General features: G+C 39.9%; 1 protein-coding gene across 2 annotated transcripts in view; it reads right to left on the minus strand.

The window, feature by feature from the left end:
- Positions 1-24,710, minus strand: part of galnt13 (UDP-N-acetyl-alpha-D-galactosamine:polypeptide N-acetylgalactosaminyltransferase 13) — a 61,517-nt gene that overhangs the window by 16,213 nt on the left and 20,594 nt on the right. Inside the window, exons 4-13 of one of the 2 annotated variants that reach the window (XM_066641110.1) lie at positions 24,364-24,530; positions 23,983-24,190; positions 21,888-22,058; positions 18,486-18,603; positions 18,037-18,217; positions 8,119-8,258; positions 4,642-4,740; positions 4,300-4,434; positions 3,999-4,028; positions 1,423-1,631 (exon numbers count right to left, since the gene is read on the minus strand). In XM_066641110.1, coding sequence (XP_066497207.1) covers positions 1,446-1,631; positions 3,999-4,028; positions 4,300-4,434; positions 4,642-4,740; positions 8,119-8,258; positions 18,037-18,217; positions 18,486-18,603; positions 21,888-22,058; positions 23,983-24,190; positions 24,364-24,530 — 1,435 coding nt within the window. In that variant the 3' untranslated portion in view covers positions 1,423-1,445. The remainder of the gene's footprint in view (positions 1-1,422; positions 1,632-3,998; positions 4,029-4,299; positions 4,435-4,641; positions 4,741-8,118; positions 8,259-18,036; positions 18,218-18,485; positions 18,604-21,887; positions 22,059-23,982; positions 24,191-24,363; positions 24,531-24,710) is intronic. The other variant, XM_066641109.1, reaches the window with a different exon arrangement.

Below are 24,710 nucleotides of genomic sequence, written 5' to 3' on the forward strand. Positions count from 1 at the left end.
CGGGGATATTGGTACCTGTAGAGCAGTCCTTGCAAGGTCTGTTATAATATAAAGTCTTTTGCTGCCTCTGTTTTGGTTCACTACTATAAAGGTCATCCATTATGTTCAACTTGAACCAGTCCAAAGCACACATGAAAAACTCTGGCGGAACTTAAAGTCCCACCACTTTAGACATAAAGTCAAAGCACACAGAAACACTCTCTAAAACTACCAAACACATCCACAGTTTGGCCTCTTTGGTCCTAGACCACTATCAGGGTGATCTACTATAACACAACTAACTAAGAATATAGCCTCAGTAAACAACCAGCCCCAAGCCCTTCTTATGCATACTTCCACTCTACATATGGATTTTGTTACATTAAAAGTTTACACTACATGGCCAAGTGTTTATGGAAATGTCTATAAAGGAGTGAATTTAGCTACTGCAAAGTGCACACATTTATGACCCAACCAAAGCACACAACAGTGCACACAGTTTGCATAATTTTTATTGTTTTTTTTTTTTTAATCTAAAAGCACTGACGAAGAATTGGCTGAAGACTAAAGAGCCCTCTAGCACTGGGCTTTGAAGCAGTGGCAATGTGTTCTCTGTGGTGAGGGAGCATCATTCAATACATGTGAGATGAGCTGGAGTGGCTTATGTAATTCAAAGCTTATCATCTGACATTTTTTATCTGAGTACCTGACCTCACAAATGTTCTTGTTGCTTAATGCAATTAGCTCCTCCCATAAACGGTACAATATCCAGAGTAAAGCCTTCCCAGAAGAGAAGGGTCTGTTACTGCAGCAATGAAGGTCAGAAATTAGGAAGAAATTTTTTGATAGGTTGGTGTCCAGAAACTTTTGGCCACATAGGGTATTATTTATATTTTGGTATAAGAGCATAAAACTCTTCTCACGAAGAACTGCATTTCGACTAGGAGCCTGATTGAGTCTAGGGTAATACACTCATTTCCACAGAACTCTAGAGCACCTTGATTAGCCAAATGACTGTTATTTTCTCTATTCATTATTTATTTACCTAATCAGCTATCCTCTGTGAGGCTCTGCCCATTTACAATGCAGAGCTCCACATGACAATCCCTCCACCCTACCCCCCCCTCAAAAAAAAATATAATACACAATAAAAAACATTGTTGCACTGACAGCAAAAAGTATTATTACAATTACTACACTTACAATTATTATTATTATTATTACAATTACAATTATTCAAAATGAGCACAGGACTTTGTAGGTTCATTTATAGTCATTTGTAGATTCCTTTTACAGCTCTGCATGAAACTGTAAAGCAACCAGACCTTAGATTAAAAGACATTATCAATTGGTCTGTGGCTGGCACCTAAATAGAGTTCTCTTTGGGGAGAATTGGACATGGGGCTGATTTAGTACTGGGCCATTGACCTGTCCAGCACTAACCTGCTATGACCTGAGCTCAGAAGCTACAGGAAATAATCAGTGGGACTGTAGAAGAGCTTCCTAAAGACCTCCAGTCTGGTGTAGTTCTTGAGGACCCACATTTGAAGTGGGCTATCATCACAGTACTCCACTGTAGGGCCATAAGTCCCGTCCTCCAGCCGGCTGATGGTGAGGCATGACTGTGTGATAATGTGCAGGAACGTGCGTTTCTGATGGCCACCATGAGACAGCAACACAAAGCAGGATGGATGAAAACATCACAGTGGAACATACACACCATCTACTCTACAACACATAAATCACTGCCGGATGACAGCAGAGCAGATACAACAACCACTCACACTGATAAAGTTTAACACCAACACAGATTAATGTGGCCTGGATGTAGCACTGGGATCCTCTTGATGAAAGGAGATGTGGCCAAGTTATTTTTCAATAACAAATATATTAAGGAACACAGACTTTTTACCAGCAGAATGTTTAGAATTTCTAAGAAGTGCAACACATAATATGGAGAATCAAACTGCTATGGATTCACTGAACGAACCAGTTTGTGACCCCCACAAATGCTTTTTACAGAATCTCCATACATCCAGGCCACTAGGTGTCAGTGCAGAAGCTGTTTCATAAAATGAAGGACAATGACCAGAATGATGGATTGCTCCGTTGACTCAGGAAAACCTCAGTTCCAGGAATTCCCAGGCCAAATGGGCAGTGTGAATGCGCACATAAAAATAACAACAAGAACAATCAAATCAAAGAATATTCAAAAATAAATTTAATTAATAAAAAACTAAATATTCTATAAATAAAACTATATATATATATATATGAGGTTTAAGTGGGACATATATAAACGACCTGAACAACACCATTAAAGTGAGAGGGATGAGATGGATGCATTACATATAATGAGTGATGGGAATGATACATGAGTAAAAGACCGAAGGCCGAGGATAGTCCAACTAAAGCATTACTGTAGTATCTTCTACCATCTCTCCTAAAATTAGAAGTGGTATTGGCAGCGGTGCCAGTATCTAAACATTTATGTCAAAGATGCAAATATCTGCAGTTATTTTTGCACTTTCTTTTTCAGTCCTTTGGTTGTCTGCTGGCATAAGCAATGAACTGGTTTATTGAATGTGGGATGTTTCACAAGAAAAGCAATCAAACTTTAATGACACGAAATTCTAGAGTCAGCGACAGAGTTATAAGCTTTTAAAAATAGCTTACAGATTGAGAGCATTGACAGCCAGTGACATTTCTGAGAGCCCAAACCAGTTAATATTTTATGTTGCATAAATTACTAATCAAAAGGTCTGTATTTTGGTGTTTTAGGCCAGTATATAAATAAACTAGCCTCCAGGGTCTTTCAGTACCCTGGCACAAGAGGTCTAAATCATTTGGAGGTGAAAAGAAAAAACTGTTTTCACACAAGGACCTGTCCCAATAGCAGGGCCCAAACCTCAGTAGACAGGGAGGGCTGTGTCTATAAGTCTTCTATTCTCATCTCTCTCTCTCTCTCTCTCTCTCTCTCTCTCTCTCTCTCTCTCTCTCTCTCTCTCTCTCTCTCTCTCTCTCTCTCTCTCTCTCTCTCTCTCTCTCTCTCTCTCTCTCTCTCTCTCTCTCTCTCTCTCTCTCTCTCTCTCTCTCTCTCTCTCTCTCTCTCTCTCTCTCTCTCTCTCAAGTCTCTCATGGCGATGTCTCTTCTCATTTCCATGGCCAATTTATCCAATAATATATTTCCCAAGTAGGCCACCCCAGTGAATGGGGTTATCTCACAAATATTGAAACATTATAGATATGGGAGGTACTCTGCTGCAGGCATTTTGATCTATTTTCCCTGGAGTTTCCATGTCACCTCTGGCGAGGAACAATTTAAAAAAGGACAACCAAGACATCAAGCTGTCTTCATGGAACATAAGTATAAGTCATGGTACAGTAACAGAAAATCAATGTGTAACAAGATTGGTAAATGCCAGAAGACTGTAAACAGATACAGTGTAGCTTAGGGCACACATTTTGAGCTATGAGTTATGTGTAAAATATAATCATACATCTGCTGTTCATAAAAACCAACACACCAGGAGTCCTGGAGAATAAAAAATACACTATTTTGCCCATAACCAAAGACCACAATACACATAATACACAAAAACTCTACATACTTACCCAACGCTTTATTAAAAAAACAATGAACACATATATACATGTTGATAGTGTTTAAGTAGAGACAGTAGTCAATTTGTTGTCATGCAAACTTTGTATTAGACAAACTGTAGGCATAAATCTTTGCTCAGGCCATTGCCCTTGTACCAGCACAGTTTATGGTTGTTTACATTGTTATTATAACTGCTGTATTAAAACTAGCTCACCATAAGTGACAAACTGAGCATAACAACAGATTGTCTACGTCTGTATTTGTTTCTATAACGTGGAATTGATTAAAGTGACCGATGAATCTAGGCACAAAATAAAGGTTTCTAAAGAGACATGTTGATGAGTATAGTTTAACAACATCCGATACGTACCACAACATTCAGCAAACACATTTGGCTACTCTAGGCTACTCTTACCTTAAAATCATATTCCCACTTGCCAACATACTAAGCGAGAGAAGGAAGCATGTTTGAAACCAACTATTAATCTATTAAGGGTGAAGACAGTCACACCACAGCAGAATGCAAACTGAATGCAGTCCAATGAATGGTTCATAGCTCCATCTGGTGGTTAAAACCTGATGGTTACTAACCGCTAAACTGATGTTTTAAAAACTACTGTAAACTAAGCACATCCATTTTCTTATTATGCATGAGTCTTACGATCGATATGGAAAATGAGATGAAATATTCTGAGGGGAAAAATTGGTATGCGTACCTCTGCATCGTATTCAAACATCTGGTTGCCTTTCATGTGGTGGCACTTGAGCATGACCACAGGTCCATTCAGACGGGACACATCTAGACACAGGTCATCTGTACGGATCTCTTTATCTGCTGTGTATGAAAACACCTGCTCAGAAGACACACAAAATTACAAAAATTTTATTTGTTTTACAATTTCCAATACATATATTTTTTCTCTCAAATGCAAAAGATCAACAGCAGTTACAAACATTTTAGTGCAATAACATATTGGGGGGTTCAAGCTTGCAATTTGACAGGGCCACCTGGGAGCCCCAGAAAAGAGGCACCTCAGATGAGGAAAATGTGTTTTCACCTGGTTTCCACCCATTCCATGACAGTTGAAGAAGCCAACTTTCTCGTTTTCTTTCCTCCCCATGTTGTCTACACACTGATTGGTCTCCACATTTCTTATCTGTGAATGAGAAAACGCAAGAGCAGTTACTGATCCTACTAAAAACAACCAGAGTGTGTCTTGGTTAGTAAGAAAACAACAGAACTTCTGGCTCAAGTGGAATAGATCCTTAACTGGAACTAGAAATCTGAAGGTGAGAGTTACTAAATATATGTAGTAAAGTGGCCCACTGATGAATAAAGTGTTCAACTGTGCACACATAGTAGAGTCTACACAGAAAAGCGATGAATGTAGAATTTGTTGCTCAAAAGTCAAGTGTCAGCTAGAGTAATATTAAGCAATATAGAAAAACGTAACAGTGAGAGTAATAAAAAGAATAAGAGCAGTGTATGTAACCATGTTCTTTGGACTGAAGAAGGATCATCCAGTACCTAAAGGACGAAGTGGATTAGCATTTTTTATTCCACTATCGCTCCCTTTAGCTAAATGTAATCACATTTTCTAGTATCCAGTGTAAGGCCTTACTGGAAATAAAATATCACTGTTATTGCAATAAAAGGGGAAGAAAAGGATGAGACCCTTGACTTCAGAATAAACAACGAATAAGTTAATGTTCACAAACATTTTAACATAGTGTGAATCTGGCCTTGGGCAAAATTCACAGAGCTAATACTCTTTGGGCCTGGCCCCTGCTGTTTGTCCACCTCAGCAATAACAGCCTACTGCACTTTGCTCACGTAGCCTTTTTACCACTCTCACTGCAGCTGGCCTGCTGTCTCATAAAATAGCAACTCATCTTTTTATTAGACATGCTACAACATCCCCAGTGTGTGGTCACACATTTCAAAAGGCCTTGAAGGTACGAAAACTACATTACATTTACATTCATGACATTTAACCAATGTTCTTATCTAGAGCGACTTTATTCTAGATGGCTATATTATTAACTTGGAATACTGCACAATACCTCCCTTTTTACAGCTTGTACATCATTTTAATGTAACTAAAATATTGTCTGTAATATAGGTTAACTGGTAAATTGTTCTTCCTTGTCAATTAGCTTTAAACATATTTTTAAAAAGTATATTATAGTAAAGTATATCATAGTAAAGTTTTATACACAATAAATTTTCTTTTGTAACAACAGGCAAAGCATAGAGGGTAATACTGCTGCCCCCCACACAGCAGGCTCATGCTCAACCGACAAGACCGCTAACACTGCATCCTCTTTTACCCGGAAATGTCCTCTTTTTTAGACTTAAAAAAATGTCCGGGCAGAATTTCACAAACGTCCGGGATTTTGTTTTTCTAGAGCTTACACAGAACTTCGAGAAGCCTTTCATTCACAAACTAGTTTCATTCACAAACTAGTCCCGCCCTCCCCTACTCCGATTGGTTCGCTTGAGTGAGAAGGGGGCGTGGTGAAGTAGCCTAAAATCTTCGGATTGGACGGTCTGACTGTAGAGCTACCGTTATTGGTCGATAACCTTCTCTGTAAACATTTAATTGGTCAGTCTGCACGTCAGTAGTCCTTGTTTACGTCAGGCAAAGCTCAAAGCTCTCGAGCAGCTATGCCGAAATGTAAATGTAAGTTATCGGGTGAAAGAAATTCCCATGTTTTGTTTAGCAAATAAAGGTATAAAGGACCTAAAAGCACACATAGGTTCAGCTAAGCATACACCGGCAGCGAGGGGCGAGAGCTCATAACCCCCCCTCCTCTTTTTCACCATCTCAGATCTGGTCACCCTACATTAGCCTACACTTGTAACATGATTAAAATCATAAGCTTTCTGGATCAATAAATGATATGCATGTATAAACTGCTGTTGACAAACTATCAATGCCAACTCGGAAGTACAATGCTTAAAAACAGGACCAGTGCCCATTCCAGGTTGTGTTCCTGCATTGCACCCAATGATTCCAGGTAGGCAAACCCATAGCAACCCTGTGAATTCTTGAATGAATCCTTGAAACAGCAGTATTATGGGTTAGCCATCAATTCGGCCGAGAATATATAAACTAATGTGAATGTAAATGCTTTGGCAGTTTACAGGACCAAACAAAGCAAGATAATGTAGAGTTCACAGGGTCTCTGCAGGAGCTATGAACATCCATGACTACATTATCACTGCATGTCATGAAGTCACTCACTCTCCAGGTGGCTTAAGTCTGGAGCAATCATTTCTTCTCCATGTAATTAATAATCCAGGGCCTTGATTAGCCTGCTCGTGTGTTGCAACATAATTAGAGCAACACTGAAACAAGTCATTCCAGCTCATTAATTAGGACCCTGGCTGGGAAGCACAAATTGAACATCATAGATTGGCCTATGCTCTTCTCAAGCTCTCTCTGCTATGAATGCTACATGAAATCAGTCACTGTATGAGTAAATATGATTTAAAAAAAACCTGGGTAGAATCTATATTCAATGCCTACAGTCATCAGTGGGGTTTCTAATTAAGTCAAATAAAACCTAATGGAGTCTGTAGTGAAAGGGGCTTAAGGTGTGGTGCAGGGGAAATCCATCAGAAGGAAGATGGTGTTCTCAGCTTAGAAAAAATGCAAAAGCTGCAACAGAAGTGCAAGAAATACAGTTTGTACTGCAGCAGTATAAAATATAAACCTCTGTCTCTCTCTCTCTCTCTTTTTGTCACACAGAGACTTCTTCAAGGCCATCAGCTCCTGTTGGCAGCTGTCTGCTTGTAAAATATACACTGAGCTCTCCTTTAAAATTCATTAGTTTAACAAAGCTGAGCTAGCTAAAATTAAAACCTTTTTCTTGGTTATGTTTATGTACGGAAACCTCTGATCAAAGCAGAGACTTTGCCCATCTCTAAAATGGCATCTGTGTTAGAGAAATATATTTTGTACTACAAAAGATGCTGCAATTTAGGTTAGGTTGTGGACTGTTTGGATATGTTGTTTTAGAGATATAAGTCAAAAATTGATATATCACATTGCAGTTGCAGTGCTTTTCTATAGAAATGACGCAAGCCATTTGTGAACAACTGGAAGTCCTGATCTGCTGTGGTTACACCTTAAAATAGCTGACTACTAATTACTATATTTAGTGCCTCTGAAAACCTTTAAACATACAGTGTAAATATTGTGATAACTATGGATCACTCAGGACAACAGAGATCATACGTTTCCAAAATGAATTTATTTAGCTGGAATCAATCACAGAGATCACGGCCAACTAAACGGTCCACAGAAATAACCTCCTCTCCAAATGCCAAATGAGACGATGTATTAAAAGAGCCTGGCTATTGAAGACTAAAAAAAAAGAAAAGAAAAATAGAAAACTTCACCCTCGAATGCAATTAAATTTAACAAGGGACACATGAATAGGCCTGAATAATTAACAACTGATCGACTATGCCTCAGTGAACCAGAATCTGTTTTATAAAAAGAGCAGAAATAACAGCCTGAACATACCTCTCCAAGTGAATAGTATCTGCGAGGTATCTGCGAGTCAGGGTAGATGTTCTCTAGATACCAGGAGAAGGGTTTACACTGCAGAGCTTCTCTAAGAGCCTTCCGAGCAGATACATCGCCATAATCCACTCGCACCACACCTGCACAGATATACAGCATTCCTTAATGTAGAAATAATTCAAATCAAGACATAGCACACAGTGGTTTATGTGTATGCATGAACATGTGTTTTAAACATGTTCTGGACAGAGGCACCCTCATTTTATAGGACAACAGGAAAACAGGTGTAAAACTATGCATTATACAGTACCTGTAAAGGGAAAAAAATCACATTTCTACTCCCTCAGTGATATAAGGGGTACCACCCTAGTGGCCTTTTTCTCTCTTTTTTGGCAAGAGCGTGTCTAATTTTGTATGTGGTAACAGTGGTTGTGGTTTGGATCAGTTTTGGTTATGGAGGTTCAGTTTAGTGTCTAAATTCAGGAAAAGCTTAGTGGAAAATGCTTATTAATATGCAGTATGTACATACAAATCAGAGCTTTGAGAACAAAAACCTCGTTTCACTATGTATTTGAGCATTTGAAAATGGTAACTTTCATTTTCCATGCATGAACTTTTAATGGAACATTCCAGAACACTAACTTTTTCTAAATGGGACATTTAAATAACAGGGTGGGTGGGACTGCTCCCAGTTCTACTCTCATCACATGGCATGGTGCCAGTCAGCATGGGCATCTGTCAGCTGATGTAATAGACCTGGGCAGTGGGTGCTTTATGTGTTGTCTGGTTATGCTGCTTTAGCAGCATTGTGTGAAGAAGGCAGGGTTGACATTGCATGTCTCAGAGTAATGTATGTGCTTGTCCTCACCCTCCCAGTGTTTGTGGCCTTGTGTATGATAGGGGGAGTTCAGCTAACAGCTAAAAGAACTGGAGACAAATAATTATTGGGTAAAAAAACTGGTACACTATTCATTTATTCATTCATTATATGTAACCCTTATCCAGTTCAGGGTCACAGTGGGTCCAGAGCTTACACAGAATCATTGGGCACAAGGCGGGAATACACCCTGGAGGGGGCGCCAGTCCTTCACAGGACAACACACACACTCACACCTACGGACATTTTTGAGTCGCCAATTCACCTACCAACATGTATTTTTTTGGACTGTGGGAGGAAACCGGAGCACCCAGTGGAAACCCACACGGACACAGGGAGAACACAACACACTCACTCCTCACAGACAGTCACCCAGTTCGGGACTCGAACCCACAACCTCCAGGCCCCTGGAGCTGTGTGACTGCGACGCTACTTGCTGCACCATGGTGCTGCCCCTGGTAGACCAAAATTATTAAAATATTTGCAAATTCAGGGGTTTGTTGGTATATAAGTGAATGTTAGCCATGTTTTTCCTACTCCTATAAAGCCATGATTGTGGAGAAACTAGGTTCTTGTCTGAATAAGCACAAACTGTATGTCTTTGAGTACAAAATTTACTGTTCACCTAAAAAGCAATAAAGTTCTCCCACTGGAAAGAAACAGTTGTCTGAATGAGGCTGAAAGAGCAGTGATTCACACAGGTTGCGACACAAGGACCGGACAATTGCTGAAACTTTGGAGGAAACATTAGTTTGGGGATTTAGGGATAACAATGTTCCCTCACCCTTCAATAATTAATCTCGTTACAGAAAGCCGATACACAGCCTGGCAGCAATTACAGCAGAGTGCCACAATGTGGAGCATGTGGCCCTTGGATGAACTGCACACTCTGTTGTCTGTGATTCTGCGGAGAATATAAAGACCAGGGCCTATTTTTATCTCAGTAAAGACAGCTGACCTGGAATCACTTTAGAACTTTATATTCAAACAAATATATTTATAAATGGACTGGGACATCTGATCTGAAATAATTCATCTATATTAGGAATGCTTGGTTGATGTGAATCTAGGGAATTAATCATATTGAAAGATAAACACTAGGTATCATTCTGTCTTGAACACTAGGGGGGGCTTTCACATCAGATTTCCCTTACTCTCCCAGTCAAATGTCTGCCTTTGCTTATTCAGAAATTTAAAGCGGACTTACTCTTGGAACAGTTCCTTGAAATAGTCTGAATCTTCACATGGGACTGAGACGTATTAACATCCTCAAAATGTCTTAATAATAAAACTAGTCCATATTCATATTAACTGAGTGTAAAGTTTAATTGTGAACAATTAAGGCATAGGCTTCCAGTAAAGACACACACACATCCTACCACCAAACAGAAAAGATTTGTACTTTCAAAGAAAAAGCAGTAACTCCATGCTCCCCAAGTCAGGAACACCAGCTTGTCAACAAGATATATTTTAAATGGAATATAAGGGAAGTACGAGGGGAATGCCTCAGTAGCTCAGTCTCACACACAACAGTCATTACAGCACAATGTGATAAACGCCTCAGGAGATGATAATTGTTGCAATATGCTACTGTCGCTGTGTTCCTGCCATGCCATGTCTATTATTAGGGTTAAATAAATGTATTCGTATATTGTCATTGCCTGAACAAATCTTCACAATATGTACAACATACTTAAACAGCTAGTATAGTAGTATTATTATGAAATAAAGAATAATGAACTTTTTAACAAAGTGTAAAAGTCAGGTGGTTTTTTCAAATGGACAACAATAGAGACACAGTTTTGCTCCAACAGTGACAATACCTTGTTAGTTTTTCTAGAATAAGAGAAATAGTGGTTTACAAATGTTTTATAATGCTCTCCTTCCAGCCATTGTTAACTTCTAAATGCAGCATAAAAGGATGGATGATCAGGTGTTAATGGAATGTGTTGCAGGAAGATGATGACCAGACTAGACCTACACAATAATACATTCAATGATGGGCGAAAAATATCTCATTGTGATTTCTCTGACCAATATACAATTTTAATTGCAATTATTCATTCATTCATTGTATGCAACTGCTTATTCAATTCAGGGTCATAGTGGGTCCAGAGCCTACCCGGAATCACTAGTGGGTCCAGAGCCTACCCGGAATCACTGGCCAACAAAACAGGAATACACACTGGAGGGGGCACCAGTCCTTCACAGGGTGACACACACACACACACACACACATCTACGGACAGGACACTTTTGAGTCGCCAATCCACCTACCAATGTGTGTTTTTGGACTGTGGGAGAAAATCGGAGCACTCTGAGGAAACCCACGCAGACACAGGGAGAACACACCACACAGACAGTCACCCGGAGGAAACACACGCAGACACAGGGAGAACACACCACACAGAGAGTCACCTGGAAGAAACCCACGCAGACACGGGGAGAACACACCACACTCCTCACAGACAGACACAGGGAGAACACACCACACAGACAGTCACCCGGAGGAAACACACGCAGACACGGGGAGAACACACCACACTCCTCACAGACAGACACAGGGAGAACACACCACACAGACAGTCACCCGGAGGAAACACACGCAGACACAGGGAGAACACACCACACAGACACGGGGAGAACACACCACACTCCTCACAGAGAGTCACCCGGAGCGGGAGTTGAACCCACAACCTCCAGGTCCATGGAGCTGTGTGTCTGCGACACTCACTACCTGCTGCGCCACCGTGCTGCTCCTAATTGCAATTAAGTTCTATTAATTAAAGTCCACTCTACTTTTACAACCAAGAACAGCTGCCATTTTTATTGAATGAACTGATTCAGTAAGTTTTGGTTGTTGTGATGTAAACAGCACATGGTTGCCTCTGACTGGTCCTAATGCCACCATTTAAAAGTTGTTAAGATGTTGTTCTAGATAAGGTAGGCTAGAATTATTATTGCGGCTTTTGCCATTTGAAATGTAAATTGTAAAATGTACAATTTCAAATAGCAATTACAATGTAAAAAATATATAATCATTCATTCCCACTGAAAGCACTGCATAAAAACCTTATGCAGACAAATGTAATAATCATGCCTGACTGAATAAATAACAATCAAAAAAACAAAAAACAAACTACCTTCTTTTGAAACGCAGACTTCAGCATGTTCCACATTCTGGAAATGAAACTCAGCTGAGGCTTCCTCCCTGACTCAATTTTCTCTCTGTATTCCTCCATTTAGTCCTCCCTCTTTTTTATTCAGTCCTCTTTGCACTTATCAATCTCTGTCAAGTTTCAGCTCTCTTCAGCTGTCTTTTCTCGGTCCTGGCTGCCTTTTCCCCGACGGTTCTCACTGACATATTCTGTGGGTCTAGATGATCTCAGTATTGCATGAAAATAATACCCTACACATTATAGCAACTTCCTTTCAAACTTCTCTAGCCAAAAGGCTTTTCGGTCACAGTAATTACCCCTGAAAAACAGCCATTAAGTACAAAATATTCTATTTTCAAAATCAAAGAAAAAAAGAGAAAAACATATTGAACAAAAACTATTGCAGAAAGCCCACTTTGTTCCACTTTAACTTCTCTGTCTACTGTCATTTTAACAATCACACATTTCTAGTACTTAAATCAACTAGTTATACCTGTGTTCTAACAACGAGGCCAGTCCTACAACTGCCAGAGGCATAATGCTCCTCTCAGAGACATTAACATACCCACAAGCAACAAGCCAAACACAATCAGCTGCCACACAAATGTCTTCCAAATGTCTCATGTTCATCCAAAATTGTTAAAAGCAATATTTTAGAAGAGCTTTGATACAAGACAATTCGTTTGTATAAGGAAATGTAAGTTTAACAAATGTAAGAGAACGACAAAGTTTCCAAAACAATAAAAACCTCATTAAGATGAGGAAAAAGTGAAGCTTTCATATTTACAAGGTAGTGCCACACTTGCATCAGGTGTGGAACAAGCGATAGATGTGTATCCTTTTTGTGAGAGATATGGAGTACAGATTTATGGACTGTTTAAAATGGATATCTTATGAAATAACAGTTGACACTATTTTAATTGCTAAAGTAATTAAAGACCTGAACTTATGTACAAAAAAAGAGAAATATATATTCACACATCTCTATGAAGGCTTTAAAAAAGAGAAAGAACATATGATATTGTCTGTACTGTTTCAATATCCTTTATTAAGAAGTGATTCTTAGTACATAGCTTTCAGCGTAAGGAACCTTAAATAGCAAGCCTGATTTTTTCTGGGGCTGCTCTGTGTGTTTAATTTCAAGGTTACTGTTAATATTTGGGCTCTATCAACAATTAGTTTATATTTTTCTGACTGGGAGCCTTTATGCCAGAATCCTGGGAATGCCAGAGGCCTTTAAAGGAATACAATGTAAGAATAGTCTTTTACTCACTCACTCATCGAATGATGTTTACAATTAGCAAACGGCTCTGGGACTCTGGCTGATTTTATGCCGGGGGAAAGTGTGTAATCAAATAAAATAATGTTGATTACATGATAAAACCCATATATCACTCATAATACACACTGGATCGTGTTATTACAACCATAAAGTGTAATTTGGTGGTACACTAACTGTTATAACCACAGCAACCCACAGTAAAGCACTTGTTACAGTATCAATGTCCAATGCTAAAAATTGAGCTAATCCGGCTAAAGTAAGTGTCACAGCTGGGCGGGGAAGACGAGGAAGTGAACAAAACCATAAACCATACAAAACCATAACAAAACAAACAGGAGCAAACTAGGACACAAAACAAACTAGATTAAACTAAACAGGAACAAACTAGGACAAGCACAGACAGAAAACAGCCGCGAACGTTTAGACATGAGTAAGACATGAACGGAAACCAACATCTACACACAAGGCTAGACAAGGGCACACTGAAAACAAGGGACTATAAATACACAAGGAGCACACCTGGAAGTGATAACGAGAGGGCAGGGTGGCAAAGGTGGCACAGATGGAAACACTAATGAGAGGGCAGAGCTAAGGCAGAGACAAGGGACCAAAACAAACAGAGCCATGTGCTAAAAGAGCACATGGCAGAGAAACAGACAAAAAATAGAGTAGGACAGCCTGAGACAGGGCAGGAGCATGACAGTAAGCAGGCGCTAGTGAAGCACCCGCCCTCATTCATCAGTAACACTCAAAACCGGATTATAACACTCTTCTCAAGAAAGTTTGGGTTTCACCAACACAAAACGTAACTTCAGTCATTTAATCCACATAGCAACGGGCGCAGAAAGGTTTTGTCTAACACAGAAAGGTGAGCTAATCTGGGTAAAATTAGCAGCTGCAAATTCTTGCTCACTGCTCAGTAACTCTCAAAAACTGACTATAACACTTTCATCAACAAAACTATCACTAACTAGCTCTCTCTCTCTCTCTCTCTCTCTCTCTCTCTCTCTCTCTCTCTCTCTCTCTCTCTCTCTCTCTCTCTCTCTATGTCCGTACTTGTAGTTAGGCAGCCATCCACCTGTTAGCTATGTGCAGTTAAGCGTTACCCATTTCTCACAAGAGTCCTCCGCCCAGTGATTCACAAGTTGCTTAGTGCAGTAAACCAGAAGAGGACTTGGCGTAGCCGCTACAGAGGCTGTATTCTTCCTATTACAGCTCTGTGGAATATTACAATCATTTAGAAGCTGTAATTTTAAGGTAGAAATACTACATAACATTCCTTTAAAAATCATGCATTATCAGTGGCACACTCCTAACACTATGATTATATCTGTGATTTTTATAGATTTGCTGGACTTTAAAATCAGCCAATATTGTAAGCCAGACTACATAATGGTCAGGCTCATGTAAGTGCCTCACTTTACTTCACTTCAAAGACATTCAACAGAATTAATTCAATAGAATGAATAGGCTTATAATGTGTAAAGGGAAATCTGTTTTATCCATCCATACATCCATAGCATTTTTCTATACATTATTTTTAGGATTAAACTGAAAACAGGAGGTTTCTTATCTGAAGGATAATTTATTTTAAAATTTCAAATATATTCATGGCCCACACCAATCCTCTCTTCTTCTTCCCTCTGAGACAAATGCAGCTACAGAGAAGCCCAGACCACACAGGGAGGTTACCCTGCTGCTCCCTATACCCTCCATTACAAGCTCATTTATCATTTGCACAGAGCACACCCCCACTGGGATGGCTTACCAGGAATCCCTCCATCTCTGGTGCCCCAGTGTTCTTTCCTGCTTAGCTCACCACCAACAGCTCCACAGATCATTACGTACCCCAAAATCTCCACTTTTTATCAGCAGCAGGAGCAATAATCAGTACTAATCAGGGATAAACATATTCAGAAGAGCTCTAACATAGCAGCAGGACCTGGCAACAGGAGGACTACGTTACCCACGTCTCCCATGGGACCAGGAAGTAAGCTGCTCACGAATTGGAGAGCAGCAGAGCAGCACTGAGTGATTCACTGCATGTTGAATGACACTTAGTACAAAGCCAGGCATGAATAAAAGATGGCAGATTCAGCAGCAGAGTGAGACACAAGGTCCCGGAGATCCCTGCTGAACACAGATAAATCTAGACTTTGTGCAGAAGAGTGTGAAAGGCCCACCATCAGCAGAAATGAGCAAGATTGATGGGTGCGATATTTAAGTGAAAATGTTTGGCCTGATGTGCTGGCGAAACATGCTGAGCAACAGAGAAACTGCAGTGAGTGACACTGCAGGAGTTCCTAGCTGGCTGAGCACTCGAAATTACCATCAAAGGCAATGATAAACACCACTGACAACAGCACACAAACATACCAGTGAAGAAATACTAACTGTAGTGTCTTTATGACACTTTGACATTTTTATCTGCTGTGAAAACACAAGGCATAGCTTGAGAATATACCAAAGAGCTGACAAGAGATATGCAATTACTCTTTCCACTTGGCATTTGGCACTGTGCAGAGTAAACCCCCGGTCAAATTGAATGTGTGTAAAATCTGCCTAGTGAAAAAGTGCTTCACACTGAATTAATTAAAGTGAAATGTAATTCAAGGACCTAGATGCAAGAGTAAATAGAAAAAAAGCAACGAAATTGGTGGAATGCTTTTTTCTAAGAAAAAAAACTGTTAAATACCTACTCCTTGAACATAACATCCCTTATAACCCCCCTCCCAAAAAAGCAAAGAACATATCTGACAGGTAAAATATCTAACGTTAGTCTTTCATCAAATGTTACACTCAAATGGTAAACAGTGTCTCTTTAGAGAATAGAGATTAGAAACTAGGCACTTTGGTCCATCTCAGCAGAATTTCTTGTGATGGTGCAGGCGGGCTTATGCTACACACCCACACTTCAATGACTGAAGACTTTCTCTACTCAAGTCTCTTAAATTTGGTGTTTGAGATTTAGGACCTGTTGTTTTTGTAAACAAAATTCAAATTGACCAGAACCTTAAAATAAAATAAATATTTAGACTGACTTCATTCAGTTTCTGTAACAGCTTGTCCAGTTCAGCATCGCAGTAGGTATGGAGCTCACCCAGGGTCACAGTGCGCAAATCAGGATCACAGGGCACCACATAACCACATATTCACACCTATGAACACATTTGCATGGCCAAAGCAAAGGGTTTGGTGTATTCTCCCCATGTCTGTGAGTGCTCTGTTTTCCTCAGATAAGCCATAGACACATGTTGGGAGGTGGATTGGCTACTTGAAGGTGTCCATAAGTGTGAGTGTTGTCAGTGTTTGTGAGCTTGCGATTCCCTGTGATGAATGGGCACCGCCACCCCAGGGTGTATTCTTGCCTTGCGCTCACTGATTGCGGACAGGCTCTGGACCCTCAGCGACCCTGGACTGGATAAGTGCTTACAGACAATGAAATAATAAATAACGTATAAAATGATCATAATAATTTTAAGGATATACAAGTCAAATTAATGATAATTTCCTCTTTTAAATTCAAGTAACAATCAGCAATAACAATCTTAATCAGAGAAGGACTGCAGTAATCAAAGCATTAGTGTACTATCACTGTTTAGAGAGTGTTTTCTGAGTGGGGTCACATGTAGTGAGCTCAGCACTGGTCCAGGAGGTTAAGCACTAACATAATTACTCTCATCCACAACAGCACAGCCATGGATGCAAATCATCCAACCGTGCTATTTTTAGACAACACAAAGCAGTGCTCTAATACAAGCAAGCAGACAGCAAGAGACACTTATAGGTTCATGCTGTAGAGACAAGATGATGTTCAAATAATGTTCCAGGAATTAAAATTAAATTAAGTATTAGTAAAAAAATTAAAATTTTGAAATGATTCATGTTTTTATGATTTATTCTGCAGTTTTGGGAACTGATATTTCCTTTTTTGTTTTGTTTGGTTATTTTCTGGTTTTTGTGCAAGGTGGCATGTTGACGCAGCAGGTAGTGTCGCAATCGCATAGCACCAGGGACCTGGAGGTTGTGGGTTCCAGTCCCACTCCGGGTGACTGTGAGGAGTTGGTGTGTTCTCCCTGTGTCTGCGTGGGTTTCCTCCAGGTGCTCCGGTTTCCTCCCACGGTCCAAAAACACATGTTGGTAGGTGGATTGGTGACTCAAAAAAAAGTGTCTGTAGGTGTGTGTGTGTGTGCCACCCTGTGAAGGACTGGCACCCACTCCAGGGTGTGTCCCTGCCTTGTGCACAGTGATTCTGGGTAGGTTCTGGACCCACTGTGACCCTGAACTGGACAAGACATTTTTTTTTATTATACATATTTGGGAATTGTTAATTGGACGTTGTGTAAATGTTTCATGATAAAAGAACAATAGAACATGTTTTACATCAACTTCCATAACAAGCTTCACCGTTTTTTCCTTCCTACAAAGTGACTCTTTTGGTTTAGCTCTGAAAAACTGATGATAATCCTGTTATAAAATAACTGCTGGTGGTGTTATGTAACTACCATTTAAATTTGCGTCAAAACAACAATCCAATCTGCAAACAATGAAGATTAACGATGTCCTGTTTCAAACGAAATATACACAAACCAAAGTGATACCTGGTGATATGATGTAAAAGAAGTCTTTGAATTCGTCCATCCAGACCTCAGCCAATCGTCTGTTGTTCTTGTTAATCACCTGACCAGTTCCTCCAGGGAAGCTGTATGGCGTGGCCTTCCGGAACACATGGCCTACGTGGGAACATGTGACGATCTCCAGAGACCCTCCACACTGCCAGATCTACACACAACATGCTCTCAGTGCATTACAGATTATAATCACTGTTCCTTGTAATTATAAGCCTCACTTTCAAAATGATTCAAATTCACAATCAATCAAACAGTTGTGAATTGTAGCTGACAAGTAAAACGCAGGGCTTCATCAGAGCCACTGCAGTTTAATTGGGTTTGTCTGCTTCAGTCAATTTCACCATCATGAGCTGCCAATCATGGTCACTAGTAGAAGTAATTACATTGTAGGCTGCCATCACATCACATTATGAACTTACCCTGAAAGATATTTCCAAGTTCTCTCCTCCCCATATGTCCATTCCAGGATCGTAGGTGCCAATCTCTTCAAAATAGGTTCGATCAATAGAAAACAAGCCACCAGCCATGGTGGGAGTTCTATGGGAAGTGCACACACACACACACACACACACACATTATTATTAAATATACATGTCAAACCCCCAGGATAACTACGACTCTGAACTGGATAAGCAGTTACAGATAACGAATGATTGAATGGATATCAGCTTAGCAAAGTAGAAAAATCATATAAAATAAAACAACTGAACCCATTATAAAGCACATAACAGAAATGTTGGGGCTGTCTGACCCTCTTCTAGGAATGCTTTAGATTACACATTTGTGTAAGGAGCAGCATGGTGGCGCAGTCACACAGCTCCAGGTGACTGTCTGTGAGTAGTTTGATGTGTTCTCCCTGTGTCCGTGTGGGTTTCCTCCCACAGTCCAAATACACACGTTGATAGTTAGATTGGCGATGCAAAAGTGTCCATAGGTGTGAGTGTGTGTGTGTTGCTCTGTGAAGGAATGGCGCTCCTTCCAGTGTGTGTTCCTGCCTTGTGCCCAATAATTCTGGGTAGGCTCCGGACCCACCGCCACCCTGAACTGGATAAGCGGTTTCAGACAATGAATGAATGAAATTCTGTAAGGATTTGCTGGCATTCAGCCACATGAACATTACTTCAGGCAGTGATGTTTGAATATTTTTTCTGTATATAATACACAATTAAAACACATGATGGATACACAGTCAAAAGTACAGATAGTGCTTCATCACTCATAAATTCAGTTTCACAGGTCCACAGCCAAATCCCTGGGGGATGTATACGCCACTAGACCATGACTGGCAATCATCAAAGAATTGATCATCTTAGTATGAGTGTAAGGAGAGGCCAAATGTATCCAATGACATTTCATTCTTTTCTGTGGAGATTAAACCTGAACAATTTAACCTGTTGGCACAATTTATCCACCTTAAAGCAAAGTAGCAACAGGTGTGCCTAGAAACTTACTGGACATGACATAAACAACTTTGTAAATCATTTAAAATGGATTAATATGTTAAAATATGCAGTATTTATGAATTTGCTGTCTGAAAAGTTGATGTGCAGTCATGTATACCAGGAGGTATGAGTGTATTTAATAAGCCAGCACAGTGTTCTGCATTTGAATATGGATCTAGCTGCTGCCCCTCTGACTGATAGTAAATGCTAATTCCACTGTAGACAGCTGACTGATCATGCCTTTTAAAACCCATCAGTCTGGTAAAAATAATTTCTCAGAAGAGAATTTCTCCCTCAGTTTCTCAGGTTCAGCACTGCCACTACCTCCACTTCAAGCTCAGCCATGCTTCTTCAGAGACAGTGATGCTTTGCTGTGATTACAGATGTCTGCTGAGAGTGAGAGAGAGAGAGAGAGAGAGAGAGAAAGAGAGAGAGAGAGAGAGAGAGAGAGAGAGAGAGAGAGAGAGAGAGAGAGAGAGAGAGAGAGAGAGAGAGAGAGGCGCCCTCATATGCCATTCTGTATAAGAGCTAAAGTGCAAAACATCTAAAGGCAAAATTAGAAGCTGCTGTCACTAATGGCAACACTAAATCTTGCTGATGGTGGTGTATTCCCCAAAAATACATCTAATCAGTTTAGGAGGATGAGAACATCTTAAACAGAGATGGACTTTTATAATACTGCCATTACTGTAATTAACTGTGAAGCTTGTGAAGCTTTGAAAAGTTTGCTTAGCAGAGGAAATGCTGTAACCGAGACTTCCCTCTCACTTTTCTTGCTTACTTGTATTTATTCTTTATACTTTTATCCTTCACTGAGTGCATCTCAGATCTCAAAATCAGGCATAACATATATATATTAAACAATCATTAATAAGGCTTAGTTATTTTACACAAGTAATTTCACACTTGATTTCCATTTCAATGCATGAGCATTGATGAGCAATGTTTTTAAATAGAACATTTCTTGTATACTCCCCAAACCCTAAATGCACAGAGAAGTAATACAATGCAGAATTGCTTACAGGCTGCAATTACTGATTTGGTCTAAGCACTACAGCTAGCACAACCTAAAACGAAATATCCGGCCAACTGCAAAGTTCAGCAAATCTGGACAGACCCTTCTGAACCACAAATGTTGTGGCTTTTCTGTCCCATTATACTCCCCATACTATCAGAATTGTACCACCTTCTCATAAGAGTATTTCCAGTCGCAGTGGGTGATCTGCTTACATGTGTGAGTGCAAAACAGGATTAAACCGTGTAAATCAGACAGTCTAAATGACAATTGAGAAATAAAAGAACCAATCTAAAATGGCAATAAGAGCGTTTCTGTGCCATGCTTCATAGTGCTGCATGCTCAGGGCTCAGGTCAGCAGTTTGTTGATCATTATCGTTTAAAGGAACAAGCCCTGAAATCAGTTATTCTGAACAGGGCTTGAGCTGCGGGAGCTGAAAAAGGGTGGAGAAAAACAAGCCTAGTAGCCCATCACAGTTGTGAAAACAGACAAAATACTCAGAAGACTTTCCACTTGACTTTGTGCTTATATGTATGAGGATTTATCCTCTAAATACGTGTGGTTTGAGCCTCAGTTCGCTGGAAAATTATGTGCTGTGGTGTGCTAAAACAAATGCCTATTAGCTGGCCAGTTCTGCTTCTAAACAGTGTAGAATCTTAGTTTGCTTATTTTATTTTTTAACTTCTCTCTTCCTCCAAAACTGTCACTGAAATTTGCTCTCTAAGAAATGTTTCTTTTTTCACACACACTCTCCCACCCACACCCTCCACACAGTAATACCGTATACTGTGATAAAACTTTAAGACCGTATGACAGTATGAAAAATGTGGATACCACCCATCCCTAAATGGAATCACAGCGTACCAAAATAGCATCAGTAAGAGTCTCTCATCTGAACATATCATAAAAACTCTTCTCTGTCTTCTGGTACAATATTAAGTCGTTTCAATTGAAACATTTTCTACAAATAAATCAACTGCCATTTAAACCATCCTTCTGTCATCTGTGTAAAGCCTACAATAAAGAATGGTGCAAATTTCACACATACATTTTCTTTAGATTTGTGTGACATGTCTGGTGGACCTCATCTGTCATGTTTTATATAGTTTAAGAAAACTTTTTAATGTGCAGTTAGAACTCCTGTATTGGCAAAAAGGACCATCAGATGAAAGAAAGTGCCCTCCTGTCTATGTGTATTAGACAAACAGAGACCAGATTAGAATAACAGTCCTTGTTAATGAATACAATTATTTCCAATTAGTTTTAAAAGTGCAGCAGAAATGTGGTACTGTATAGAATCATAGCATAAAGAAAGACTCAATCCCACTTATATACACTATAACATGTAGTCATTAGACCTCACCTGACAGGTAAGGTGCGGTCTCCTTTGCGTCTGTCCATTTCTCTCTGAGGAACAGGGTACCACCTAAAATTCAGTTTCCAGTTGAAGCCTCCATAAGTCATGTCCGAACCTGCCATGTACTCGAACGTCTCATCGCTGATCACATCAATGATGGGGCAAACCACGGCTTTCCTATAAAAGCATCAGAGAGAGTGTTCCTTTAAAAACAAGTGTGGGGTCATTGGGGCCAGAGAAACGAATCTCCTGGGACGATATTAAGCAAACTCAGTTTAAAATATTTTGTACAAATGCTACAGCTGACCTTATTCTATCCTCTGTCCAGCTGCTTAAAGCATCTGATAAAACAAAAACTGTCCAAATTACATTTGACTCAATAGTGCACTGCATACAGACTGGGTGTATTCATATCGTACAGAGAATAATTCATTTATTTGAATAAAAAAAAAAGGTTCTTGATGTATTTTCATAGGTTTACCCTTTTTTATTTATTACAAGGTTAAATAACTCACTAGAGCCTAGGATACATTCAAAACATTGCTGTTGTACAACATCTGTATCCTAGACAATTGTAAATTTGGTTAACAACCCTGGCTGTGCCCTCTCCAGGGTGTATTCCTGCCTTGCGCCCAATGATTCCAGGTAGACTCTGGACCCACCGCGACCCTGAATTGGATAAGCGTTTACAGATAATGAATGAATGAATGAATGAACCCTGGCTGTGACTAACACAATTAGAAACAATTTTGTAAATCCAGTTGTAGCCACAATACTGTATCATATGAACAAAGCCTGAACAACTGACTCAGTCTTATATTCACTGATTCAACTAAGTCAGCAGTAAAACTCTCACTTTATGCAAAGCAGAAGCACCCAGTAGACAAATAAGTATCCACCAGCTGTTTTCTCATTTGTGGTTTCCTATGTAAAATGAGTGTCTACAGAGTTTTCTACTAAATGCGAGCGCAGATGTGAGTGAACCACAGCAGCTCCCTGTAAAGGCCAGGGATGTGTAACAGGATATTGAGACTAAATGCAATTTTAAAGCACCATAAGCCTCTCCTCAGTGTGATGTAAATGTAATAAAGATGGAGGTCAGACAGCTGCAAAGCACTTAAAACGGAAAGAGTGTACCGCATGTTCTAATGAGGAAGCAGATTAGACTTGAGAAAACTCAGGGGTACTGAAAAGGTAAAGCATTCAGAAAAGGAAACTGTCTGAAAAGGAAACATCAGGAGAAGAGGTCATCCTGACAACTGAAAATCTAGAATTAGCTGATAAAGAGTGCCAAAGTAGAACAGCATACTCATTCACTATGAGGAATGAAGCTGTAAATTATACACTTTGATTTACTACACATACACTGACAAACAAAAATCACACACCCACCCCTGTCAAGAGCAGTGGCTCTTGTCATCTGCAATTCTATTAATAATGCATTTATTCTGTGTTTGATTAAACAGAGCAGAAAGATAAAAGCTAGTTATATTTGATTTTCTATTTATATTCATTGTTTTACACAGCCCAATGGCTCCAATTCAGCAGGGCAGTCTCTTATATTCTGAATATGTTTCCCCAAGTCATTAAGCTGCACATATTTAAATAAGACATTCTACTTTCAGAAAAAAACTAAAATAGAGTGGTTCTCGTGTTGTTTTTAGAGTTTAAAGTGCATTTTAGGAACATTTAGCAAGCTGCATTCCAAACACCTTATTGTGATTGCAGTTTTTTTAAATGATAAAAACATGTGCATACATAGACATACATCCCCTTGTTGACCCTGACTGTGAAGTGCCTTTCTAATTTAAGATACACAGCTGGACCTTAAGACAATAATTGTGCCTTTGAGAGTATAAAATTGTATGTGCAGCCTACAAGGTGCCATCTAGGTTACATCTTTGGTACTTTTAGTTTGGAAATATAACAGAACTATATTCTGCTGAAAGACTATAAGAAGGTACCTGTTTATATTTACATGGTTTGTTCCTTTAGTCAAGAAAAATGGACAAGCCCTATATTATTTTTTTAAGCTGCCTACTGCTGTGCAGTGTACTGCATAATCCCTAAGCTCATTTTTTGCTGAAACATGTAAGCTCACCTGTCTTCTTTGATCCTAGAGAGCAGAGGTTCCAGCCAACCCACCGTGCACTCACAGTGAGCGTCCAGGAAAGTGATGATCTGTCCTCTTGTAGCTGCGGCACCTCTGAGCCTGGCCCGGATTAGCCCGGAGCGCTGCTCCATACGCATGATACGCACCGGAACCTCCAGGGTCTTCACGTAATCCTCCAGTTTCTTTTTCAGGAAATCTGCCAAAGAACACACAATGTGTGGTAAATCAAGCTTTCACATTCACTCTTTGTTTTGACCTCAAAACCACAGCAGTGTGAGAGTGCTGGCATGACCTCTCGGAATTTATGCTTCATAAAATTCCCCTTGCAGTAATAAACAATTAAGCTGGCCAGCTTTCAGACAGCCCTACCTCTCTCGCTGGCATCGTCCACTAGTACAATCTCCACCAGCAGGTGTCTGGGCGAGCGGCTGATGACGCTGTGGACAGTGCGCAGTAATGTGCTCCACGCCTCATTGTGGAAAACAATCACAATGCTGGTGTTGGGAAGATCATCGGGGTGCACCTTCGTCTTACAGCTAGAAGCAAGATTAGAGCTAAAGTTACTGTTTTACACAGGTATAGGTGAGGTATTCACTAGCTGCATTATTACGCCCAAAAATAAACACAAGGGCAAAATATATATTACTGAAACAAGTCTCTGATGGTTTTCAAAATGTTCAACACAGTCAACAATATCCTCACATCTCCAAAACCGC

This window comes from Hoplias malabaricus, chromosome 12 (genome assembly GCF_029633855.1).
Source record: "Hoplias malabaricus isolate fHopMal1 chromosome 12, fHopMal1.hap1, whole genome shotgun sequence".
In the NCBI taxonomy this organism is placed as follows: Eukaryota; Metazoa; Chordata; class Actinopteri; order Characiformes; family Erythrinidae; genus Hoplias; species Hoplias malabaricus.